At 36.5% G+C, this 22,353-nt stretch overlaps 1 protein-coding gene and 1 long non-coding RNA gene across 10 annotated transcripts; both read right to left on the minus strand.

The window, feature by feature from the left end:
• LOC148842734 (uncharacterized) lies at positions 1-4,408 on the minus strand. Its single transcript, XR_016103786.1, has 2 exons — positions 4,026-4,408; positions 1-3,200 (listed from the first exon to the last, which is right to left on the minus strand). It is a non-coding gene; the product is annotated as an uncharacterized LOC148842734 (long non-coding RNA).
• A 4,544-nt stretch (positions 4,409-8,952) lies between these two features.
• LOC148842735 (uncharacterized) lies at positions 8,953-22,063 on the minus strand. Of its 9 annotated transcripts, none has more exons than XM_088959111.1 (12): positions 21,875-22,063; positions 21,530-21,594; positions 13,839-14,110; positions 13,089-13,749; positions 12,260-12,459; positions 11,934-12,166; positions 10,424-11,232; positions 10,209-10,339; positions 10,001-10,062; positions 9,678-9,736; positions 9,435-9,609; positions 8,953-9,329 (listed from the first exon to the last, which is right to left on the minus strand). In XM_088959111.1, the coding sequence occupies exons 2-7, from the start codon at positions 21,548-21,550 to the stop codon at positions 10,535-10,537; spliced, it is 2,085 nt and encodes a 694-aa protein (XP_088815237.1). In that variant the 5' UTR covers positions 21,551-21,594; positions 21,875-22,063; the 3' UTR covers positions 8,953-9,329; positions 9,435-9,609; positions 9,678-9,736; positions 10,001-10,062; positions 10,209-10,339; positions 10,424-10,534. The 9 variants fall into 9 exon arrangements, with proteins under 9 accessions (XP_088815237.1, XP_088815241.1, XP_088815238.1 ...); XM_088959115.1 differs by having other exon boundaries at positions 12,260-12,420; positions 21,875-22,037; XM_088959112.1 differs by lacking the exon at positions 9,678-9,736.
• Positions 22,064-22,353: the final 290 nt, after the last annotated feature.

Below are 22,353 nucleotides of genomic sequence, written 5' to 3' on the forward strand. Positions count from 1 at the left end.
GAATAATTAGAGTTTTTTTTTATATATGTATGTAATATACATTAATGGAAAATCAAGGATGAATGAAGTGAGGTCCACCAGATCTCTCGGCACTTCTATGGAGGGCCACCAAATGACCAAACAAAGTTGCCCTTAAATGAGGCCGAAGGGCTACTCGTTAGTTGTTTCTCATGGAGTTAAACCCAAGTAGTTTCATGAAATGAAGAAAGGTTTCGAGCTAATTAAAGCCTCAGAAAATAGAGGCATAGAAGCATGGAGAAACCCCACAAACACTTGTGGTTTGCCTGTTCACTTCCATGTAAATGTGAGGAAGATGTCAGGTCCTAGTAAAGATGGAGAATCCCTAAATTACACAAAAGGGTAGTAGTTGAAACTTGAAACATTGTACTGGGAATAGAACTTGGATCACCTTCTCCATCCAAAAGAAAGGGAAATGGCAGTAAAGTTGTTCCATTTGTGGCACTTTTTGGACTTAGACAAAGTGCGTTACTGATTGTTTTTTCATACTTGGTAACCCTTTTTGTAATTTTCTCTTATTCACATACCTTCCACTTGTCTCTTTCTTCTTATTCTTGATCCTTTTGATGAAAGATTTGATATAAGAGGATATCAACCAAAAAGACAATGATGTATGGGTGTGGACCCTTAACTTACCATACCCACATTGGCTGTTAGGGTTTCTATCATTATAAGATTCTAGTGTAGGAAGTTGGGTATCATTTGTTAGAGGCCAAAACCCATAACAAGGCTTTACTCACAAAGAACAAATGAAGTATCATAAGTTGTCAAGATCTTGAAACTTTATTCTCATTTCATTGCTCAATGCCTAAAATCCAAAACCATCAGGCTTAATCTAGGAAGAAAATATAGATCAAATCAATGGGACAAGGAACAAACTAAAGGGACATATATATATATATCACAGTAATAGCTTTTTGGCTATAATTAAGGCTGCAATTTGGGTTGGGTTAGCCCGAATTCAAATTGGGTCGAGCTGATGTTCGGGTTAGGGTTAGGGTTGGATTGATACTCAGGTTGGGTTAGGACTGATCCCTTGGGTAATTCAACAGGTCAACCCAAACCCAAACTCTATAGTACATGTCATATATAAATATATGTTATATATATGATCATACATTGATTTGTTTAGATGCATGATAGCTGTATAGCCACTACCAGATACTATCATTTATTTCATTTAAGATAATCATTTCACTTAATCCTAATTGGAAATACTAAAACCTTGATGACATATTATATGTTTTCTGAATATTTTATTCTTTAACTATCTCCTCTCTGTTATTTCTTATTTGCCACCCATAGCTTTCTTCCCATAAAAGATCTATTATAAGTCATCATAATAAACTATAGTCATTTCAAACATTATTTTTCTGAACTTTGTACTTAAAGAACCAATAAAAACATCAACGAATAAATACTAATAAAACATAGGATTAATATATATAATGAAAGTTGAGTTAAGATCTAAGATTAAGAAATTCTACAAAATTTTTTAAAGGATAAGAAGTTGACTTTGAGTTGGATTGGATTAGGTTAGGGTTGAAGGAATTTAGTTAGGATTAAGATTGGATAAGTTGGGTTGAAGGTTGGGTTGAGCTAAAATTAGAGTTGGGAGTTTAGAACCTAGGGTTTGAACTAGGGTTGGCCTCAACCCAACTTAACCCAGCCCAACTTAGAGCCCTTAGGTTCCATCAGAGGTGGCCCTTCCCTTGTACAAGTATCTCCTCCACGCCGACAGTTTTAAGCTAATCATGTTTATCAAATTCTGTGGGAAATCATGTTTACCAAGTTAAGAGTTCTACTATAGTAAATTGCTGTAATATAAACTCTATCTTATATAGCAAGAGAGATGATATCACAGGTAAGTAATTTATTAAATTCACGAGGGTCCCTAAGTTTATAGGGGAGTGTATGTATATATGAGGTGAATTCATTGTGGGGTGGGGGGTTGATTAAGTAAACTGGAGAATGACTGACTATATGTGGCAAGCTTCATGTTGAGTAACATTTGCCTCAAATTAATCACCCAATATATATTTATTACTTCTCAAGTTTGGGTTTCAATCTTCACAAGTGTAGCAAATTTGGTGTGGAAACATCGGTTCCATTGCGACCCGAGTGATCAGGGTTCAAATTTTAGTAATAGCTTCTCCATGTCTTTGCAGGGTAATATTATTGTATCTGTCCCTCTCTAAACCCCACATTGACGGGAGCTTAATGCAGTGGACTGTCCTTTTTATATTTGATACTAGTGGGGACTCATGCGATGCACGAAATTTTTTTTATGGGTTATGTATAGCTGATATGACTGCAACCAAGTTATATAATCTAGTATATATTCTTAACTCATGACATCATAAAAAAAATACTAAAAATATAAATACAAAGGATAATGCAAAAATGCATTGAAAATAACCTTGTCTCATTTCCTACACACCATTGTGAAGACAAAACACCATCACTACCATCTCTCCAGTCTTCCAACATCTATGGTATAACTTGCTACCTTTAAGAAGCTATTGAAACTTCCTACTGTTTTCATCCTCTGTATAGTGACAGTTTAAAGGGTTTGACATACATAGAACCCTTTTATGCCCTTAATTAACCAAGTTGGTCCAAGTCTAACTCAAGTCCTCCGTAAGAGTGGTCAAATTAGCAAAAATAGAATTTAAATGAGCATCAAATTAATAAAAGAATATAGATTAATAAATTTTATTGTGAGGTCAGAATTTTCAAGCAATTTTTCTTTTTGTTTTTTTTGTTTTTTTTGTTTTTTGTTTTTGCTCCATTGTAGTAGATGAAGCATGAATGTTCAACACTTCTACCTTAATACCAAAAGAAAAACTTCTGAGAAATACAAAAAAAAAAAAAAACAGTATTTTTTCTTCTTATACTTTTAGAGGAAGAAAACTTAAAATTAAGAATGGCAATCGACGATCTTCACCTTGCAAGGAAAACTTCAGAAGAAGAAGAAAAAAAAAACTTGAGAATATTTTAAAAATGGAACTTCTTTAGAAAAAACTTAAAAAAGGAGAATAGCAGTCAGTCTTCATCCTGCAATAAAACCTTCAGAAGAAAAGGAAAACACCACTTAAGAAGAACTTAAAAACAAAATGGTGTACCTAGCTAGGTTTGCAAAAATAGATCCATGTTTCAGCCAATCTTCAAGCTGGGAAACTCTGCAGATGAAAGAAGATTTTCTACATTACATTTGCAAATCTATGCTTCAACCAATATTCAAGCTGGAAACCTCTCTTTAGAATTACAATAGAACACCTGGGTTTGATTGAAAAGGTCTCAATAGTTGTAGAGTAATACGATGACAGATAACCAATGGAGAAAAAAAAAGAAGTGATAATGAAATAATGGAAAGTAGATATAATCTTATGAACGTAACCTACAAAAACCTAAAAGCCATGCATTCCTTTTTTTCGATAATAACAAATAAATAACAATAAAAAGGAAATTAATAGAATGGAATCCATGAAAGAGCTTTTATTCTCAGAATGAATAGAGAGGAGCAGGACCAAAAACCTATCTTGAAGAAGATATGATCGAGTCATAAGTTATAAGAAGATATGGCCTGAAATAAACAACTTTCTATGATCAAACAAATCCAAATTTATCTTGAAGAACAGATCTTATGGACGATTAATAAGTTAGAAGAAGACATGCATTACTGAAATAACAGCCATTAATTCAAAATATTTAGAAGTAAAATAAAACCCAAACGACGATGTATCTTTTTATGGTCAAACAAAAACCATGTACAAAATAAAGAGAAGGCTCTGTTATTAACTGTTTCTGCAACTCAAGCAACGCATGATACAATGAAAACATACATGGGTTCACAGCAAATTGCTATGCATCAATCTATTTCCCGATTTTATTGAATACCCCATATGGTTTTTGTCCAAATCCAACATCTGATGGCAACATTGCTGGAAAACTATGAGTTCTCAAAAAATAATAATAATAATAATTAATCAAAGATAAATATCTACCTTTGTTTATGGTCCTTTGTAAGGTGACATGGCCAGAGGCCAAGAGCCAGATAATGTGGAAAAATGAAGGGCCTGGGTAGGGTGAAGGTAAACCCATATTGAATTAGGCTTATTGTGTTTATTTTTTATTATTTTAAAATTAAACTTAAATAGAAACAAGTCATCCCCTAGACACCTTTCTTTAGGTCACCTCCCTATTCTAGATCCTATTGAAGAAACAAAGCCACCGTTCCCTATTCGAGATGCTTTATCCAGGTTGTGGGCCTATGCAATAAATCTAATCATTAGTTTTCATCAAAGAATCAAACCAAAGATGTTGAATATTTTTTGGCTTTCCAACTTTACAGAAGGGCATATGTGGGAAACAAATGTCGTTCGCTACCTCTGAACGTGCTCAGGTGTAGCTTGATCTTTGAAATTTTCGAAATTTTATATGTTCCGAGGTGCAACTGAACCACCATCAACCAATCGAACGCCCTTTATTTTAGATAGAGAAAGAGAGAGATAGGGTTGAGAAAGAGGCATTAGAATTATGTTGTTTATTGCAAGATAGGTTAGGAGACGTTTTAGGAGAAAGTTTTAGGTGGGGAAGATAGTTTAGGAGAATTTTTTTAGGAAATGAGATCATTTAGTTGATTGGGAACCAAAGAGAGAGAGAGAGAGAGAATTTTCAGGAGAGGAAATGATTTTTAGTTGATTGGAAACGAGAGAGAGAGAGAGAGAGAGAGAGAGAGAGAGATTTTAGGAATAAGATAAGGGTATTATTGCCTATATTGTTTCCTTATTGGTTTAATGGACATGGAGTTAAAAATATAAAAATAAAAAAAAAAAGGAAATTAAGAAGGGGGTATGGAGCAATGTTGTAAATATTGATACGTCAATAGGGGCATATCAGTATTTTTATTTACTCTTTTTTTCAAAACCGGTTCAAGGGACTGGTTTAAATTTCCTCCACCCCTTGGACCAATCAAAACTCTAATACACCTTCTGTAAGGGCATATCGAAGTACTCCTAATATGATACATATTTGTTGATACACATTGATTTTTTAAACCCTGATTTGGAGCAAGGAAAGGCTCTCTGACCTAGACCACCTTATTTTATATATATAGAATAGATATAAATTATAGAATTAATAAATATTTATTTGTATAAATAATCACTATTTTGGTCGATCTCATCTAATTGCATCCCTTATTAACAGCCAAGGAGTTATATACTTGTTTAGAAGTCAAAGTTACCTTTGTGTATATTGTATGTAATGTGTGGTGATGGAAGCATATCCCGTTGTTTTGTATAAGAGACACACGCCTTAATAATGCCCTAAAAAGTAGTCCGCTTAAAAGGCATTTCCGTCTTTTCAAAGGGATGTACCCGTATATGTGTTCAAATCAATTTCATCCCTATTACCCAAAGAAAAAGGGTTAATATCTTAGGGTTTTTACCTATTCATCCACGCCCGCCTATGAATTTGCATCAATTTCGAGCTGCACCTACTCCAACAGTACTTTGTACTTATAAATTCTGACCCAGCCTGAACCGTCTTTCTCTCAAAAAAAAGAAATTCATCCTCATCTACCATTATCTCAAATCCTGTTTTGTTAATTTGTTTTATTTAATGCCATATATTTTCTTCATAAATGATAAATTAAAGACATAAAACAACCTAGCTTTCTGTCCCCGATTTTTTGAACATTTATATTGTACATTTGCTTTGAAAATGATTTTTTACTGTTTTGAAATAAAACTGAAGAAAAACATAACAATATATTTAATATAAAAATAAAATATGCAGTTATATAAAGTCAATGAATTGGACTAAGTGGGAAGTCCACACTGATTTGACCCTATTAGGTCAGGGTCAGGGTCGGGTCATCCTCAATAAGGTTCGGGTTGAGGTGAACCCATGCTGAATCTGACCCATTAATATAATAGCATTGATATACATGTATAAAAGCTTGGTTGAGTATAGGTATACTATATATGAAATGTGTCCAGTCAGGTTTGATACTCCCTAATAGTGTGCATTTGTTTGCACTCTGATCCGGTTTTGTCAGCGTTTGGATGGAATATAGTTAAACATCAAAAATCGACGTAAAATTTCACTCACTTTGAGTTTTACATAAACCACAACTTCGATAAAAGCGAAATAAATATTTACAACAATAATTCCACTTTTCATTTACAACGGCCCATAACTTTAAATCGAACAGTGTATAACTCCATCAGTGTAATTTTACTTTTACACCGAATTAAAACGTAGCTTCATAGTCTGGTCGGGTTGAATTTGGGGTTGGTTGTGCTTTGGGTCGAGTTCGGTTTGAACCCACCCCATGGTGGGTGTGACCTGTTGGCATCCCTATACATATCATTCCAAACTTGGGCCGGGTTGGCCGAAGCCCAACCCAAAAAAGTTGGGTCGGGTTGGGTCAGATTGATGTTCGGATTAGGATTAGGGTTGACCCCTTAGGCAATCTGAACCTGACTCTATAGTACATGTCATATATAAATATATGTTATAAGCAATGTTCAAAATATCAACATGCCCGATACACTGATAGGGGCATATCGGGGGAATCGGTACTATTTTTTTTTACTTAAACCAGTTCAGGGGGGCGGTTTAGGACTCCTCCACCCCGTGAACCGGTCAGATCCCTGATACACCCACTATAGGGGCATATCGAAGGGGGTCTAGAACGATACGTATCGACCGATATGGGTCGATATTTTGAACCTTGGTTATATGTAATATATAACATACATTGATTTGCTTAGATGCATGATATTTGTATATCCCTCACCACATAGTATTATGTATTTTTTTTTAAGATAATCACTTCACTTAATCCTAATCAGAAAGACTAAAACCTTAATAACACTATTTTATGTTTTTTTTTTTTATCTTCATCTCCTCTATGTTGTTTGCCACCCAAAAAATATCTATCGTAAGTCATAACTCATAATAAACTATAGTCATTTCTAACACTTGCTTTTCTGAATTTTATACCCCCCCCGCAAAAAAAAAAAAAACATCAACAAATAAATAGTAATGAAACATAGGATTAATATATATAGTGAAAGTTGAGTTAAGATCTAAAATCAATAAATTGTACGAGGTTTTAAGGGATGGAAAGAAAGTTGAATTGGACCCAACCCAACCCAAAATTGACTTTAAGTTGTATTGGATTGGATTAGGGTGAAGAAATTTAGTTAAGGTTAAAATTGGATTGATAAGATTGAATATCGGGTTGGGTTAGGAGTTTAGAACTTAGGATTGGCCTCAACCCAACCTAACCCGGCCCGACACACTGTCACAGTAAGTTTGTGGATGGTAGTTTTTTTTTTCGTTTTTCACACAATGTAAATGGTAGGTGGAATGATTGAAGTTTATACTGCAAATGTACAAAATTGTTTTGTATGAAGTTGGAATCTAAAATGTCAAACTGTTAGTCTGTGTTATTATACATCTTAAAATTTTATGTTCTTGTTGAATATGAAATAGTAGGATACAACACTTCAACTTCAATATGATTATGATGCATTTATTTATTGCCTCTGTAGGCCATTTACGCTCTTAACACCTGCAGTGTGCACTCAAATCAGCCACCTTGAAAGTTCTGACAGCCCATAAGCCAGCTCCATTAAATGATGAGTACTGTTGGGTGAGTCGCCTGTGATCTGACGTGCCACATGACAGATCAGAATAGCTCATTATCAATGCTCATAAAATTTGGGCCCATACGGAGATTGAAAAATCACCCAAAACTCTGTAAATCTGCTTTTTGGAAAATTTCCATGTACAGGAGATAAGAAATTTTTTATTCAAATGTGGCTAACAAGGAAGGTCGATTCTCCTTAAAATTAGGGGGAGAGAGATTTGGGGCCTGACCTTTTAGGGCAACACTTCCGGTTTGCCATGTGGGCATCCCCTTTGAGTTTTGCCACGTTGGACCATGGGTGATTCAATCACTTCCCTAAAACGATTAGCACCATTTGATCAGTTACCTCCTCGAGTCCTTGTGGGATGTAACTGAGCTTTTAGGACTAGGGAAGTTCCAAGGGAGCAACAGTTTATTTATATGAAAAGAAGTATCATGTCACTGACTGACTGTTAGGGTCCTTTTGAGATAGGGCCCAGACAGAAGAAGCTCATCAATCTGAATCTGATGGGCATTCTTCACACAGGTGTTCCAGGTACATTAGAGGCCATTACTAGGTTGGTCCCATCAAATCACTCACCAGTTTAAAACAGTGGGAATCTTGTTTCCATAGACATGGTTGCTTAGGTGTAGCCCAGGCCAAGACCACTTCATTGCTTTCAGTACACACCACACTAGCTCTGCATCCTCCCACCCAAAAACCCACTTGGGGTCGTAAGTGATGCCAACTGTGGTGTTTTTTTGGGTTACTTTCAAAGGCTTTATTGCGCCAGGTGAATGATTTTGTTGGGCTAAAAGCTCTGCGTTGGCTTGGTACCTTTGTACTGTTGAACATATTTCCCTTTTGTTCGCCCACCTAAGCACAACCCATGTAACAAGATTTTGTAGTAAGCTGGAGCAACCATGAAAGAGAAGAATAACAAGATTTGTACTCTTTCCAAACTGAGACGAATCAGAACAAGAGGAAGACAAGACTAATGCATGACAGAACATAATTTGTTTGAACTATTGGTATTAAGCACAGCCCAAGCGAGGATTTTCTGCATCTTCTCTAATCTGCACTAGGGCCCAAAGCTCAACGCAGAATATAAAATATGAGTCATTCTCCAAGGGGAAAAAAAGAGCAGTCCAGTGTAAAGCTACGTGGCCTTACCCCCTGCAGTTGCACAGAGAGGTTGTATGTAAGATTTGAACCCTGATCACTCAGGTAAATCAAAATGCCATCTCTGACACTTGGCTTAAGACAGAGAATTGCACGATACCAGATATGGGAAGGCAATGAAATAATCTCTCCTCTTTGATTCGATTTCTTAGTATACAGGGTATAGTTTACATAGACATCTTGAATACCATATCCATATAGTTTGGATAGGGAAAAAACATAACCCCACTTGTTCTGTGCAATACACACTATTCTAAGAGAAGAATGTATAGGTTACTCCTTAAAAGAAAAAACAAGTCAACAAAATTACCAAGAATAATAATAAGCAAACCATTGGTGAATCGACCCACAGTGGATATTGTTCTGCAAACAAGCTCACTAGCTGCAGAACCAGCAGAGAGACACATTTGAAGATCAACTAATGCTTGTAAGATATCACCTAAAGCTTCGGGAGTTGATATGGGCAACTTGAATCCCTCGGACCTGCATTAGCAATGTGAGGAAAAATGGATATCATCTTGCTTACAATGGACAGAACAAGTGCTAACCTCAAACAATTACAAAACCACAAGTCACAGTCCTGCTAACCTCAAACAATTCCAAAGAACATGTACATTCATCAAGTAAAAATTTGTTCTGTTCTTGCTTTTTCCTTTCCTGTAAGGCACCAGAAGCATCCTTTTTTTTCCTTCCTTTTGATCCGTGGCACCAAAAACTTACATGAAAAGAAGGGAATGCCTGAATGATGCACTAGCTGATTCTTCTGCAAGGAGTTGGCATTGGAAGCATTTAACAGTGTAAGAAAAAACTTAGAAAAATGAAGATACTAACCTCCCTTCCTTTCACGTTTGTTTTTCTCCTCATTCTTCTCCATAGTTCCCAGGCACCTCCTTTTAATAACAAAAACAGCCACAATAGGAAAAAGAGGAAAAGCGAGCAAAAAAGAAAGAACCTCCCCTTGTCAGGTAATTGTGTCTAGGAAGAAGGCTATAGGATGAAGGAAAGATGTAATAACAATTCTTTGATTCCAAACCAATGAACTTTATTATGGATGATGTCATCATACTTTCACATGCTCAGTGTTGTCTTTTCTATGTTTTAACAAATAAGAAAGCAATGCATGTAATCAACGAAATGTAAGTGGTTAGCATTACCTGTTTCAAATACTTCCCAAATAAGGATACGCTGTCAAATGTCAATGTTTTGGGTACTCCCTCTGTTAACAAATCAAGCAATGCAATAGAAAAAGAAAACCTTAGTGATTGAACTTGCATGGATAAACTATTTTTGACAGAGAAAAGCATTGACCATCAATTCTATTAAATGTATCTGAAGGGAATTAGAATTCATGCATGAAAATACCCAAACTTGTGGTTAATGACTAGTGCAGGTTCTGTCTCCCATTTCAAGTTTGATTCCTGGATAACAAATGAAATGGAAACCACTGCTATCATTCTTGAGAGATGCTTTTCAAGAATCCAAATCAGCAAACCCTGGAATCAGGTTATATCAATAGATCAGCAATGTGAGAAACATAACATTGTTGAAAACCTCATCCAAATCAGTTTACCACTTACCTCAATGATCAGCAACTAAAATGGAACATTTATAACAGCCTCATCAGATTTTTACAGATCAAATTAATATGGTAGTCCAAACAACAATATCAAAACCCTCCAACCATCCAATCAATGAAGCTGTGGCAAAGGTAGAATGCTATCTGCAATTTGAGAATTTGCCTCAACAGGAGTTAATGGCTGGAGCAGGCCACTATTAGATAAGTCCTCCAAGCCTTTGATATCCTGCTGCATGCGGGTAACATGCAAGATGGCATGGTCAAGAACTATAGGATCATCAGGAAGGTTCTGCAGAAGGCTAAGCAATGCCTGTCGATAAGTCTGAGCAGCCAATGAAGGCCTTGCAACATGACGGTTTCTACACAGGATGCCCACCTTGATTACATGCTTACAAAGATTGCCCAACCTTGACCAGGGGCAATCACAAAGTGCAAATTCTGACCCGGGATTCCAGATGGTATATGCCAGGCCCCTGTCTGATAGGGAGATAACCTTCACAACCCGTAGATCTTCCTCATCCATGATTACATCATCATCAGGAATGTGTAATGCCCGGTACCAGGAGTTGTTTGAAAAGGACCCCTCCCTCAGATTTCTAAAATACCCAGTTTCTTCAGTGTATTGCTCAAACCAGTACAAGGAATGGAACTCAGTGGTCAAGGTATGAACCAGCCAATCAACTCTTAGCCAGGAAGCAGCTTGTAACTCATTAAACAGTTTGGATTTCAACCTTAAGTGATAGGACTCGAGTGCAGCATGTGGCTCTTGATTTGCAACTGGGAGAGTCCTCATGCCATTCACCCACAACTCTGGTTAATAGAACAGCAGTAATTAGAAACAGGCACACTAAAACATAATGCAAGGTGCATATATGCTATAGTTGGATATTTAGATATGGCAATCAAGCAAGTCAAAACCCAATCTCGTTCTGTAAGCAATCATGTTTTAATGCCAGTTTTGATGCCGGTACTTGTGCATAGATTATATATTAAGGTGGATTCTTGTTGCAGACTTGACCCTCATAGGACCCTTAAACCACAGGACAAGATGTAGCATCACATAAACCCCTGTATTTGCACAAGAACCCCTGTTTAAATTTTTTCCCCTTGTAATTTCAGATCTTCATGATGGACAAGACCCATGATGCTAGGCCCATATTATATTTCATATTTTATCTTCTGAAGGGAATCCTAAAAGTATAGTCTTTGTCCAATTATATTTCTTCAGAATGCATACTTTCTTCCTAGAATTTCTGAGATCATCATTTTCATCAGCATCCAAGCCTTCCCAAAATGTCTCTGATCAGTTATGTGTACTTTGCTACATTTTTATATGTATGCTTCTACAGGTTACAGTACATCCCCATGCTTCTCAAATGGTTCAGTTTCTATGCTAGAATTATTTTCTGTTGCCTTATAGAATATCATTCTATGGGAAGTAAGTCTTCATCTATAGTGTAAATGAGAGATAGCATTAATGGAGACAAGTTGAGAATATTTAGATAGCATACCTATCCTTGGCAGCCAGCGAGCCCTAAAATAATCCATGAATGCACATTGATCAACAAAAATTTGCATAAATTCTTCCATTGCATCCATGGTCCTCATGCAATATAAAACCCGGCCCAGGTACTTGAACATCTCTCTCTGCACATCAAAATTGTAGCACTTCTTCAGTAGGCTTCTTATCCAGGAACGGCGAACATGCCAAAGGCACAAGAGAACTCGGCACTGGAAGGCTTCTCTGCATTTGGGTAGCATGATGTCAGCACTTCTACAATCTATTATAATGAAAAGAGTAAAACATAGACAGAAAGGTCACAATTAAATAGAGCACCTGACAGTAAGAGCTTTGAAAGATGGATCATCCAGCAGAAAGGCATTGGGTCTCCACCTTGGGTCCTTGGCTCTGATTCTTTCAACAAGGGATCCCATCCACTTATGGACATCTTGACCATCAGAATTGGATGTGATAACCCATGCGACTGGAATTGCATTCTGGCATGAGTCAAAAACTAATAAGGTGCACAACGGGTACTGTAAACAGGGAGGGAAAGCAGCAGCACCAATCATTAGTTATTTAAGAGCTAATGCACAAGTTATGTATTAATTATCAATAGTCAATACTGCTGTACTACATGAACATTCTTTCCTCACCATGCATAAGTTACTCTGACACAAAAAGAAAAAGGGAATAAAGGAAAAGAAACAAAAATAGCCTGATTGGATGAACCTAACGATTGGATTGTGCAAATGGAACTGTGGAATTCATGCCGAATGAGAAAAGTGTTCCACTGACTGAATGGATTGCCTCTTTGGCCCAATAACATGTTGACATGGATGATGGATCTTCTAGTTAGAGATGCACAAGGACTACACAGACCTGACCCATATGCACCTGCCTGCATTGGGCCCAATATAGCCTAATTTTGAAGCCTGATGTGTAGATATTCAGGGCTCAGGCATTAAGTGTTCAGCAAAATACGTAAAGCCCATGCCTCCAGTCCAATAAATTGTTTGGTTTTGGGTTGGGCTTGGGCCTAAGTATAATCCAAAATATATAGAATCAAGACTTCGGCTTATCTTGATTCATCTGGGCCTACATGCATCCATAAATTTATTCATGCCTAGCAACAAAACAACATCAGGAAGAGAAGATCATGTACCCTGAGCTTCTTCAAGCCAAAATTCGAATGAGAGGCTACAGAACTATCATGGCCATAACGTAGCATCTGCTGCAACTGCCATTCTGTCTGTATACCCAGAATAAATGATTCTGTAGGTGATGAATCTTGGAAGAAGAACACATTTTTCTGGTGGCGTTGCACCCACATACGTATACTACATATATCATTTGCATGTAACTGATATGTGGAATGTCGGATCACCCTGTCCATGTTGCGAACATCATTCCGAGTGAGAAAATCATCACGGTTGCAGGGCCCACCATGCCTTTCTACTTCCTCAATGTGATGCTGAATAATATTATCCAATGATATTCCAACATAAAGCATAGACATCACTTTTTGACGTAATTCCTCTGAGATCCGAGGAGCATACATAGCTCTAGTTCCCACAGCATCTCTATCAAGTATCCCATGACAAGGAGTCCCTGTCTTATCCACATGATTTCGCTGATTATAGATGATAAGTGCAAGGAGAGGGCGAGTATATAAGCGCTTCACAGTGAAGTGGCAAAGGCATCCTCTCATCATGTGACGTCTTCCAGGCCTACTACCTTTCCCTGATGTTGGTTTACTGTTTGAACCATCACCAACACCAGACTCACTATCTCGGTAGTCTTCAGGACCATATGAACACCAATATCTACAAAATTAACAGGCAAAAACAAGTCATCTAGATGCAGCTTGGGAATGGCAACTATGTGGAAGAATAAGTCAGTCATGAAAGCATACAGTGTATATTCAAGATAACCATCAACCCTTGGCTTACTAACACTCCCTTCGGGTCGCTTTCTTCTTGACTCAATACGGAAGTTAGCAGGGCATTCTGCATTGGTAGATTCACCTTTTACGAAATCATCAACTCTAGAGAAGGGGATTAGGGCAATGTCATCACCACCCTGGCGACCGCCCTCAACTTTTACCCAGTTTATATGAGCTGCAGAAAACTCTGCACAAGGAGGATCTTGCACTGGAAGGCTAAGAATATCCTCCATTCTTGGCATCTGAATAAAAGAAACAATAATACAACCAAGTGAAAATGGATGCACACATTTCAAATGGTGCAGAGTCTAACTTAATCTAATTCCAACTTTAATAAGATTAATAATTTAAGATTCAACAATCAATAGACAAAATTTACTCTTGGGATGGATTAAAGGATTAGAACATAGAACCTTGCACATTAAACCTTGAATAAGAGAGAAGAATGGTACCAGGTATAAAGGATGCATACATACATCATGTCATCATCATCATCATGCCTTATCCCAACTATATGGGGTTGGCTACATGAGTCTTGTTTTGCCAATCCGTTCTATTTAAAGCCATATCAACTGTTACATTATTAGTGCTTAAATCATGTCTTATCACTTCTATCCATGTCCTTTTTGGTCTACCCTGCGCTCTTCTCATCCCTTCAATGTGTAACAAATCACTTCTTCTAACTGGCATGGTTGGTGGTCTTCTATGCACATGCACAAACCATCTTACTCTACTCTCTCTCATTTTATCACCTATTAGAGCTACTCCTAGGTTCCTATGAATAACTTCATTCCTAATCTTATCCATTCTAGTTTTTCCACTCATCCATCTTAGCATTTGCATTTCTGCCACATTCATTTTCTAGACATGTTTCTTGACTGCTCAACACTCTACGGTCCATACAATATAGTCGGCATTACAAGTGCTTTGTAGAATTTTCCTTTTAATCTATGTGGTATTCACCTATCACATAAAAGTCTAGATGCACCCTCCATTTTGCCTATCCTACTCTAATCCTTTGGGTAAAATCCTCCTCAATTTCTCCCTTGTTATGAATTATTGAACCAAGGTACCAGAAATGGTCATATTGAGTTATCTCTTGGTCTCCAATCCAAAGTGTATCTTGATTTACATTCCTATTATTATTAATTTTACATGTCATAGACTATGTCTTAGTCCTACTTGTTTTAAAACCTCTTGTTTCTAAGGCATTTGTCCATAAGCTTATTTTTGCATTTAATCCTTCATTAGTTTCATCAATGAAAGCAATGCCATCTGCAAATAACATGCACCATGGAACTTCCCCCCTGAATATGTTTAGTCAATTCATATATGATCAGTGCAAATACATAAGGGTTAAGTGTTGAACCTTGGTGAAGACCCATAATAATTGTAAAATTTGAAGTCTCCCACAGGTGTTCTAACATTGGTTGTTGCCCCCTCATACATATCCTTAATTATGGTCTATATGCCTATTTTGAACCCCCTTTCTTTTCCAAAACCTACCATATTATCTCTCTAGGAACTATATCATATGCCTTTTCTAGATTAATGAACACCATATGAAGATCTTTCTTCTTCCCTTTGAATGTTTTTGTCAATCATCTCAAAAGAAATATAAGTTCCATGGTTGATCCCCGTGGAATAAAGCCAAACTGGTTCTCCAATACACTTGTTTCAAGTTGTAATCTTTGTCCAATTATTCTCCCCCAAAGTTTCATAGTGTGGTTAATAAGCTTAATCCCACGATAGTTATTACAACTTTGTATATCACCTTAGTTCTCAAATATAGACACCATACCATTGTTTCTCAATTATCAGGCATCTTCTTTCTTTCGCTATCTTATTAAATAGCTTGGTTAGCCATAACAAGCCTACCTCTTCCATACCTTCCCATACTTCAATTGGAATTCCATCAGATCATAACGCCTTTCCTTTCTTCATCTTATTTAGTGCCTCTTTTACATTTTTTTGAAGATAAATAAAAAATAAACTTTATTAAGAAAGAGGAGAAAAGATGAAACTTTATTAAGAAAGAAAAATAAACTTTATTTAGTGCCTCTTTTACATCAATGGGCCTAACTCTACGAAAGTACGTATTATTTTTAACATTACTAGTATTTCTAGATTCTCCTCCATTAGCACCCTCTCCCCATTGTTCATTTAATAAATTTTCAAAATAGTTTTTACATCTTTAATGCACCTAACATCGTTTAAACTTCTGCCTTTCCTTTCTCTCAGCTTTGCTAATTTATAAATTGCCTTGTCCCCCTCTTTAGTGTCTAATTTGTGGTAAAGCTCACCATAAGCCTTACATTTAGACCTGGCAATTGGGTTGGGTAGGTCAAGTTCGGGTTGGGTCAAGACACTTCAGGTTGATTTCAAGTCGGGCTGGGTTGGCAAGGTTAGGGTTTACCCACTGCTCAATTTGGGTCATCCCTAAAAATAATTGGAAATCTAAAAAATAAAGAAAAATACTAAAAACTTCCAAAATTAATGGAAATAACTTTAAAATTCTAAAAATAAAATAAAAAACTTTGAACATTACAATTCAAAGAGTAAACGATAAAGTGTAAAAACTAAATAGTAAAGATTAAAGAGTGGAAACTTCTAACAATACATAAACAGTCCCAATTAGACCTAACAATCGGGTTGGTGGGTTAACCCATGACCCAACCCAACCTAGTTTTTTCCGGGTCGGGTCAGTCATTTTCACATTCATGTAGCTACATATGAGACCTTAACCCTGTTTTCCAGGTTGGGTTGGGTCGAGTTTGCAGGTTGGGCCACCTTTTTGCCAGATCTACTTACATTTACTTCATTCACTTTTTTTTAACTTCCTTTCTTATGGTTTTATATTTTTCCTAGGTTTCTACATTTCTAGCTTTTCGCCATTCTTTGTAGCATGATCATTTTAATCTAATTATATTTTGAACCTCTTAATTCCACCACCAGTTTCCTTAGTACCTTGCCACTTCCTTTTATATTCTCATAAGATATCCTTTGCCACTTTCTTTATATTGTTTGCCATTTCAAGCCAATTATCATTAATCTTTCCATCTAAATTCCAATTCCCTTCTATTATCAATCTAACTCTAAATTGAGCTAGCTTTTCCTCTTTCAAGTTTTCCCACCTAATTCTTGGACACCTATTTCTCTTCCATTTCCTAATGTGCACTTAAAGGATGCACACATATTTAAACTATATATGTATGCTCATTCATTTACAAAATTATGTTGATCAATGCTATAATATTTCATCAACCATTATGTTTTACATGGAACAAATGTTTCTTTGGTAGCATTATGAGTCTCGTGTCTATAAAAAAGTCTCTCTTAACTTTTGTTTTGATAAATTATGTCTCTCTTAACATTTGTTAATGTTTCATGGAAAAATGTAAACAAATTTTACTTTTCTATTATCATAAACAAGATCAATGATTTTATTGATTTTCAAGGAGAGAAATAAATGCAACTCCACCCCTACCAGAGTCTATAGACCGACATTAACAAAACAATATAATATCAACCAGTAAATTACAAAGTTATTCCTAGTTAGAGAAATCAAGAAGAGAGTATGTATATTAATTTTTCTTGCTAAACTATCTCCTATGGCATTAATTAATCTTGGTATCCACTTGAACAGTTCCACCCCAAAGATTTTCCTTCTCCCAAGGTGCCTTACAATTCATGGTCCATTTGTTTGCAATAGCATCTGGTTTATGGCTGTTTGAAATCCCCTTCAACTAAGATTTTCTCCATAATTGATGCATAACTCAACTTCAGGCCCTGAACAATAGCTATTAACTCTGTTATAATACAGGCAAGGTTCAAAGTATCAATGCAACCAATATGCACGAACTTGTGTATTGGGTGTTTCAATAGCACGCAACTTTTTTTAGTTTTTTTCCAAAATTGGTCAGGGGGTCATTCTTAGGCCTGCCCACCCCCTGAAAAGACTCAAAACACCAAAACCCCTTTATTTAGAGTATCAGGGGCTTGCCAATACAATATGATATTGTATAAAAATTTTGAGCCTAGAATACAGGTTCAGACTTCAGACGTTCCCCTTATACTATTAAAAAATGGAATATACCAAATCAAGATTTCTCATTTCAAAGATGCAGAATGTCCTAAAAAACAAAACTTAGAACCTTATCCTTTGAGCATCCTTTGTTGGATGACATTCTTATCCAATATGTGTAATGACTATTTCCTTTCAAATATTTTATTCCACTGTTTGCAGGATATAATTGAGATTTTGTATATATATATATATATATATATATATATATATATATATATATATATATATATATATATATATATATATTTGTTTGAAGTGAACAAATATATTTATCAAAATTTATGTTATAAAAGATAAGGGGCATTGCTTGGTCTAATGGCCTCATGTTGTAAAAGATGAATAATATAGATAACATTTGAAAATATTATTGCACCTTTAAAGAATGCAAATTTCTGAAATTTAACACCATGGCGACAGACTTCTATTCTTCAAGGAGCCGAACATGCACAATTGCAGATATCATAATAAAGCTTTGGCACATTCCATTACAGTGTTATAAAAGGTGTATAGAAATTTACATCATAGTCTCACTTCATAACCTCCTTGCCCAGTAAAAATATCTTGGGATAAAAAAAGAACTCCCATTCATGATACTAGATAGACAAAAAAGACAATAATTTTTTTTATCAGCAAACACAGAAAATTTTTCATTAATTATGTGAGAAACATGATTACAACAAGAAGTTGTGAAAGGAACCAGCAATAGAAACTGTCCCAATTCAGCACTACATTTGAGCCCAAAATATATGTGTTCTATGTACCCCTTGCTTGGCTAAGCTATCTGCCAAGCTAGTAGCAGTCCTCCTCACCCATTTCACTTGGATTAACATGTCCTGTGACAGCCATTTGAGTTTTCTGAATTCATTCATCAAATGCCATGCCACCCCTTCCCCTTTAACCAGCCACTTAATCACAGTTTTAGAATCTCCCTCACTAATCAGCCTTCTAATACCCATTTCTTTTGCCTTCTCAACCCCATAAACTCTGATATTGCCACATAACCCTGCTCTGAAGGGTCAGAGTATAAAGCAATTATGTTCCCTTCTTCATCCCTAATGACAATCAATTTTTTCTTTTTTAGGTTTCATCCTAAATATCATAAACAAAGCTACTATTTTTTCGAAAAGCTGCAAAATGTTGTATTGTATTGGTTTGCTATAGGGAGGGCGAGACACCCTTAGAGACAAGATTTAAAAATGCTATACATGTATGCAGCAAGTTCCAAAGGATTCTCCTTTTCGTGGAGAAACCACCCAGTCTCCAAGAAGATAATAGATCTGCCATTGATAGAGGGTATTCTTGCCTCTAGAACAGCTTAAGGAAGTGGCTCCACATTAAAAAGGTAGAGGGCAATGAATAAGCAAGTGATCAGCTGTCTCAGGAGACACCCCACAAAAACAGCACACACTGTGTAAACTCATACCCTTTTTCACAAGCAAACCCACAGTGTGTATCCCATTCCAGCCAGCAGTCCAAATAAAAAAGATAACCTTGGAAAGGACCTGAGCTCACCAAATCCTACAAGGAATAACTTGGAACTCTCCAATCAGCACCTGGTAACAAGATTTAGAGGAGAAGGAACCTAATGCCCCCTCCTAAATCTCTGCACCATCTCTTCAATGAGCCACACCTCCCAACCATTCAAGCTCTGCCTGAATTTGGGTAGAACCAACCCATATGGCCTTATCTATACACTCCTTAACAGACACCAGCTTGTTGTCATCTATGCTATAAAGCTTGGATAAACATCACAAAGAGGTTGTTCATCACACCAAATGGAAGAGATGTAGGACTGGGCAGGAATGACAGTATCCCACTCCATGGGAGCAATACCGTAGTTACCACCTATCACTCCAAAACTGATTGTGTTTCTCCCCAAACCATCACAGACACCAACTAAGTAAATCCTTGTTCATCACTTTAACTTCCTCAAACCAGTGAAGCAGTGCCCACCTTCTATCTAGGATTACAGATTTTGTTCCAAGTCACCATATGGAATTTTTTCTCTTCATTTGGGCCTTCCCAAAGAAACCACACAACTTCACCAGTGTATCTTCCACAGACAATGGGATTGTGAACAGCAAAAGATAATAAGTGGAGAGGTTGGATAATACACTCTAGATGAGTGTAAGTCCCCCCCCCTCAAAAAAAAAATGGTACCTCCATTTCCATCCTGAGAGCTTTCTTCTGAAATGCTCAATGACAAGGTTCCAAATGGCTATGGAGCTGTAACTAGCACCCAACGGAAGGCCCAGGTATTTAGTTGGCAAAGAACCCACCCAACATCCAAGGGTAGATACAAATTTGTTGATATAAGGAACATTGCCATCAGGTATCAGCCGGCTTTTTTGCAATAAATAAATAAATAACTAGCCTAATAGCAATTTAATGTATAGATTTAAGGCCAAGACAAAGCTACTAATTTAAGAACCAAAACTTCATAGTGGGAGATAACCTGCAAAACCAATCATCACAACAAATCGTCCCAAAATGCCAAAACCCTTTCTAATTTGCTTTACCCACCTCATATCTAAAGGGAAGTGGCAAAGTACAAAAGAAACTTGGTGGAAAGGTTAATTTGGAAACAGATTGATAGAAGGGAATTGGAATTCAAATGGAAAGATCAATGATATTTGGCTTGAAATGGGGTCGGCTATAGCGGGTCAGCTACATGAATCTTGTTCGTCAATCCATTCTATTTAAAGCCATATCCACTATTAAATTAGTATTGCTTAAATAATTCCTCATTACTTCTACTCATGTCCTCTTTGGTCTACCCTGAGCTCTTGAAGCCCCTTCAATGTGTAACAAATCACTTCTTATAACTGACGCAGTTGGTGGTCTTCTACACATGTGCCCAAACCATCCTTTAGTTTACTCTCTCTCTCATTTTATCACCCATTGGAGCTACTCCCAGGTTCCTACAGATAACTTCACTCTTAATCCTATCATTTCTAGTTTTTCTACTCATCTATCCTAGCATTTGCATAAATCCAAGCATAAATTGTATATTTGTATATGCTTTATGTATTACATGTTGAAACACTAACAAAGCAATCACAATTCCTCAAATTATCACGTTAATTTGAAAACTTAGGTACTTGTTATAGTGTCTAGATTTATGAACTAAGTTACACTTCCTACTTCACAGTTCACATATGATAATAGCCAAAAAAACTCAACCGAACATTCATTATAACACATGGAATTTAAACCACAAACTAGTTAAACAAAATAAAGAGTTTTAAACCATACTCCAGCTAGCAGCACTTAAAAAAAAGTTTAACGTCGACAAAATTTCCTTCCATAACTAAAATTAAAAATGGGTGTGTGACGTATCTCCAAGCAGAAGTATCGAAGTTCATTTAAACGTCTTTTGCTTTACTCCCACCATCAAATTTCTAAACTCCAATGCTAAAGCAAAATGAGATTGAAACATGTTTCCTGGAAAAATGCAGAGATTCCGCATGCGAAGGCAAAGCCATTTGCAGGAAAAAAAACGATTTTTACTTAAAAAATGCAATCAACTATTGCATAACTAAAACTTTTTGAATGTAAAGAACAGAGAAGGTACCTTTGGTTCATTACCCTTCATGCTTCCTTCAATTGTAATATTATGTAAACAAATTCCAACTTCCTCTGCTTGCCAAAAAAACATCCATAAATAAAAACATCATTGGATCCACAAGTAACAGGTAATAAAATGCAATCTATTTACCAAACTTAATAAATTAATTCAATTTCAGTAAAAAAATAGGAAAGAAAGGCGAATAGTTCAAATTACCAAAATAACAGAGAGGAGATGTGCTCTATTCAGAATCAGAACCCCATGAAGAAATTAAAAAAAAAAAAAAAAGGAAAAATATTTCGAAGAAATGCAACTAAAATAAAAGAAAAATGACAACTTAAAATGAAATACCTCTGAGATTGGTGTCTGGATCCTCTCTCTCTCTCTCTCTCTCTCTCTCTCTCTCTCTCTCTCTGATATCCAGTTCCTAATGTCACCCTAGACAGTATCACGTCGTCCTCGTCCTTCAGCGTGGCGGACTCCTTGAATACTAGAATCTAGATCGAAGGTTTTCGTAGTTGGACGGAGCAGGCTCTCCCTAACTCGATTTACCAAAACGGACCTGTATTTCCAAAAACTACGAAAATACCTTTACCGTGACAGAGTTACCCTCATTAAAAAAAAACATATTCGAAGTTGCACGGTCTTGGCAGGTTACTTAAGAGTAATACCTTCTCGCTACCATGGTTACTTTCGGCCATCGAAACTGTTTAGCCCCCTTCCAATGTCTCTGGAAAGAAAATTTTTGACACGTTTCCCGAATGGTTGTGAACTTGTGATTCACAAAGGTTACAGCGCACGGCACACCTAAAGGTTCCTGCAAATTGATC

The sequence above is a fragment of the Nelumbo lutea genome, chromosome 8, assembly GCF_056320005.1.
Source record: "Nelumbo lutea isolate HS-2025 chromosome 8, American lotus-T2T, whole genome shotgun sequence".
NCBI classification, from domain to species: domain Eukaryota; kingdom Viridiplantae; phylum Streptophyta; class Magnoliopsida; order Proteales; family Nelumbonaceae; genus Nelumbo; species Nelumbo lutea.

Coding starts and splice junctions, on each gene's coding strand:
- LOC148842735 (XM_088959112.1), bottom strand. CDS start 21,550: ATGAAGGGTAATGAACCAAAG. Junction 13,750..13,838: donor GGTTATCTTGAATATACACT/GTATGCTTTCAT, acceptor TTAATTTTGTAG/ATATTGGTGTTCATATGGTC. Junction 12,460..13,088: donor TTGGCTTGAAGAAGCTCAGG/GTACATGATCTT, acceptor CCCTGTTTACAG/TACCCGTTGTGCACCTTATT.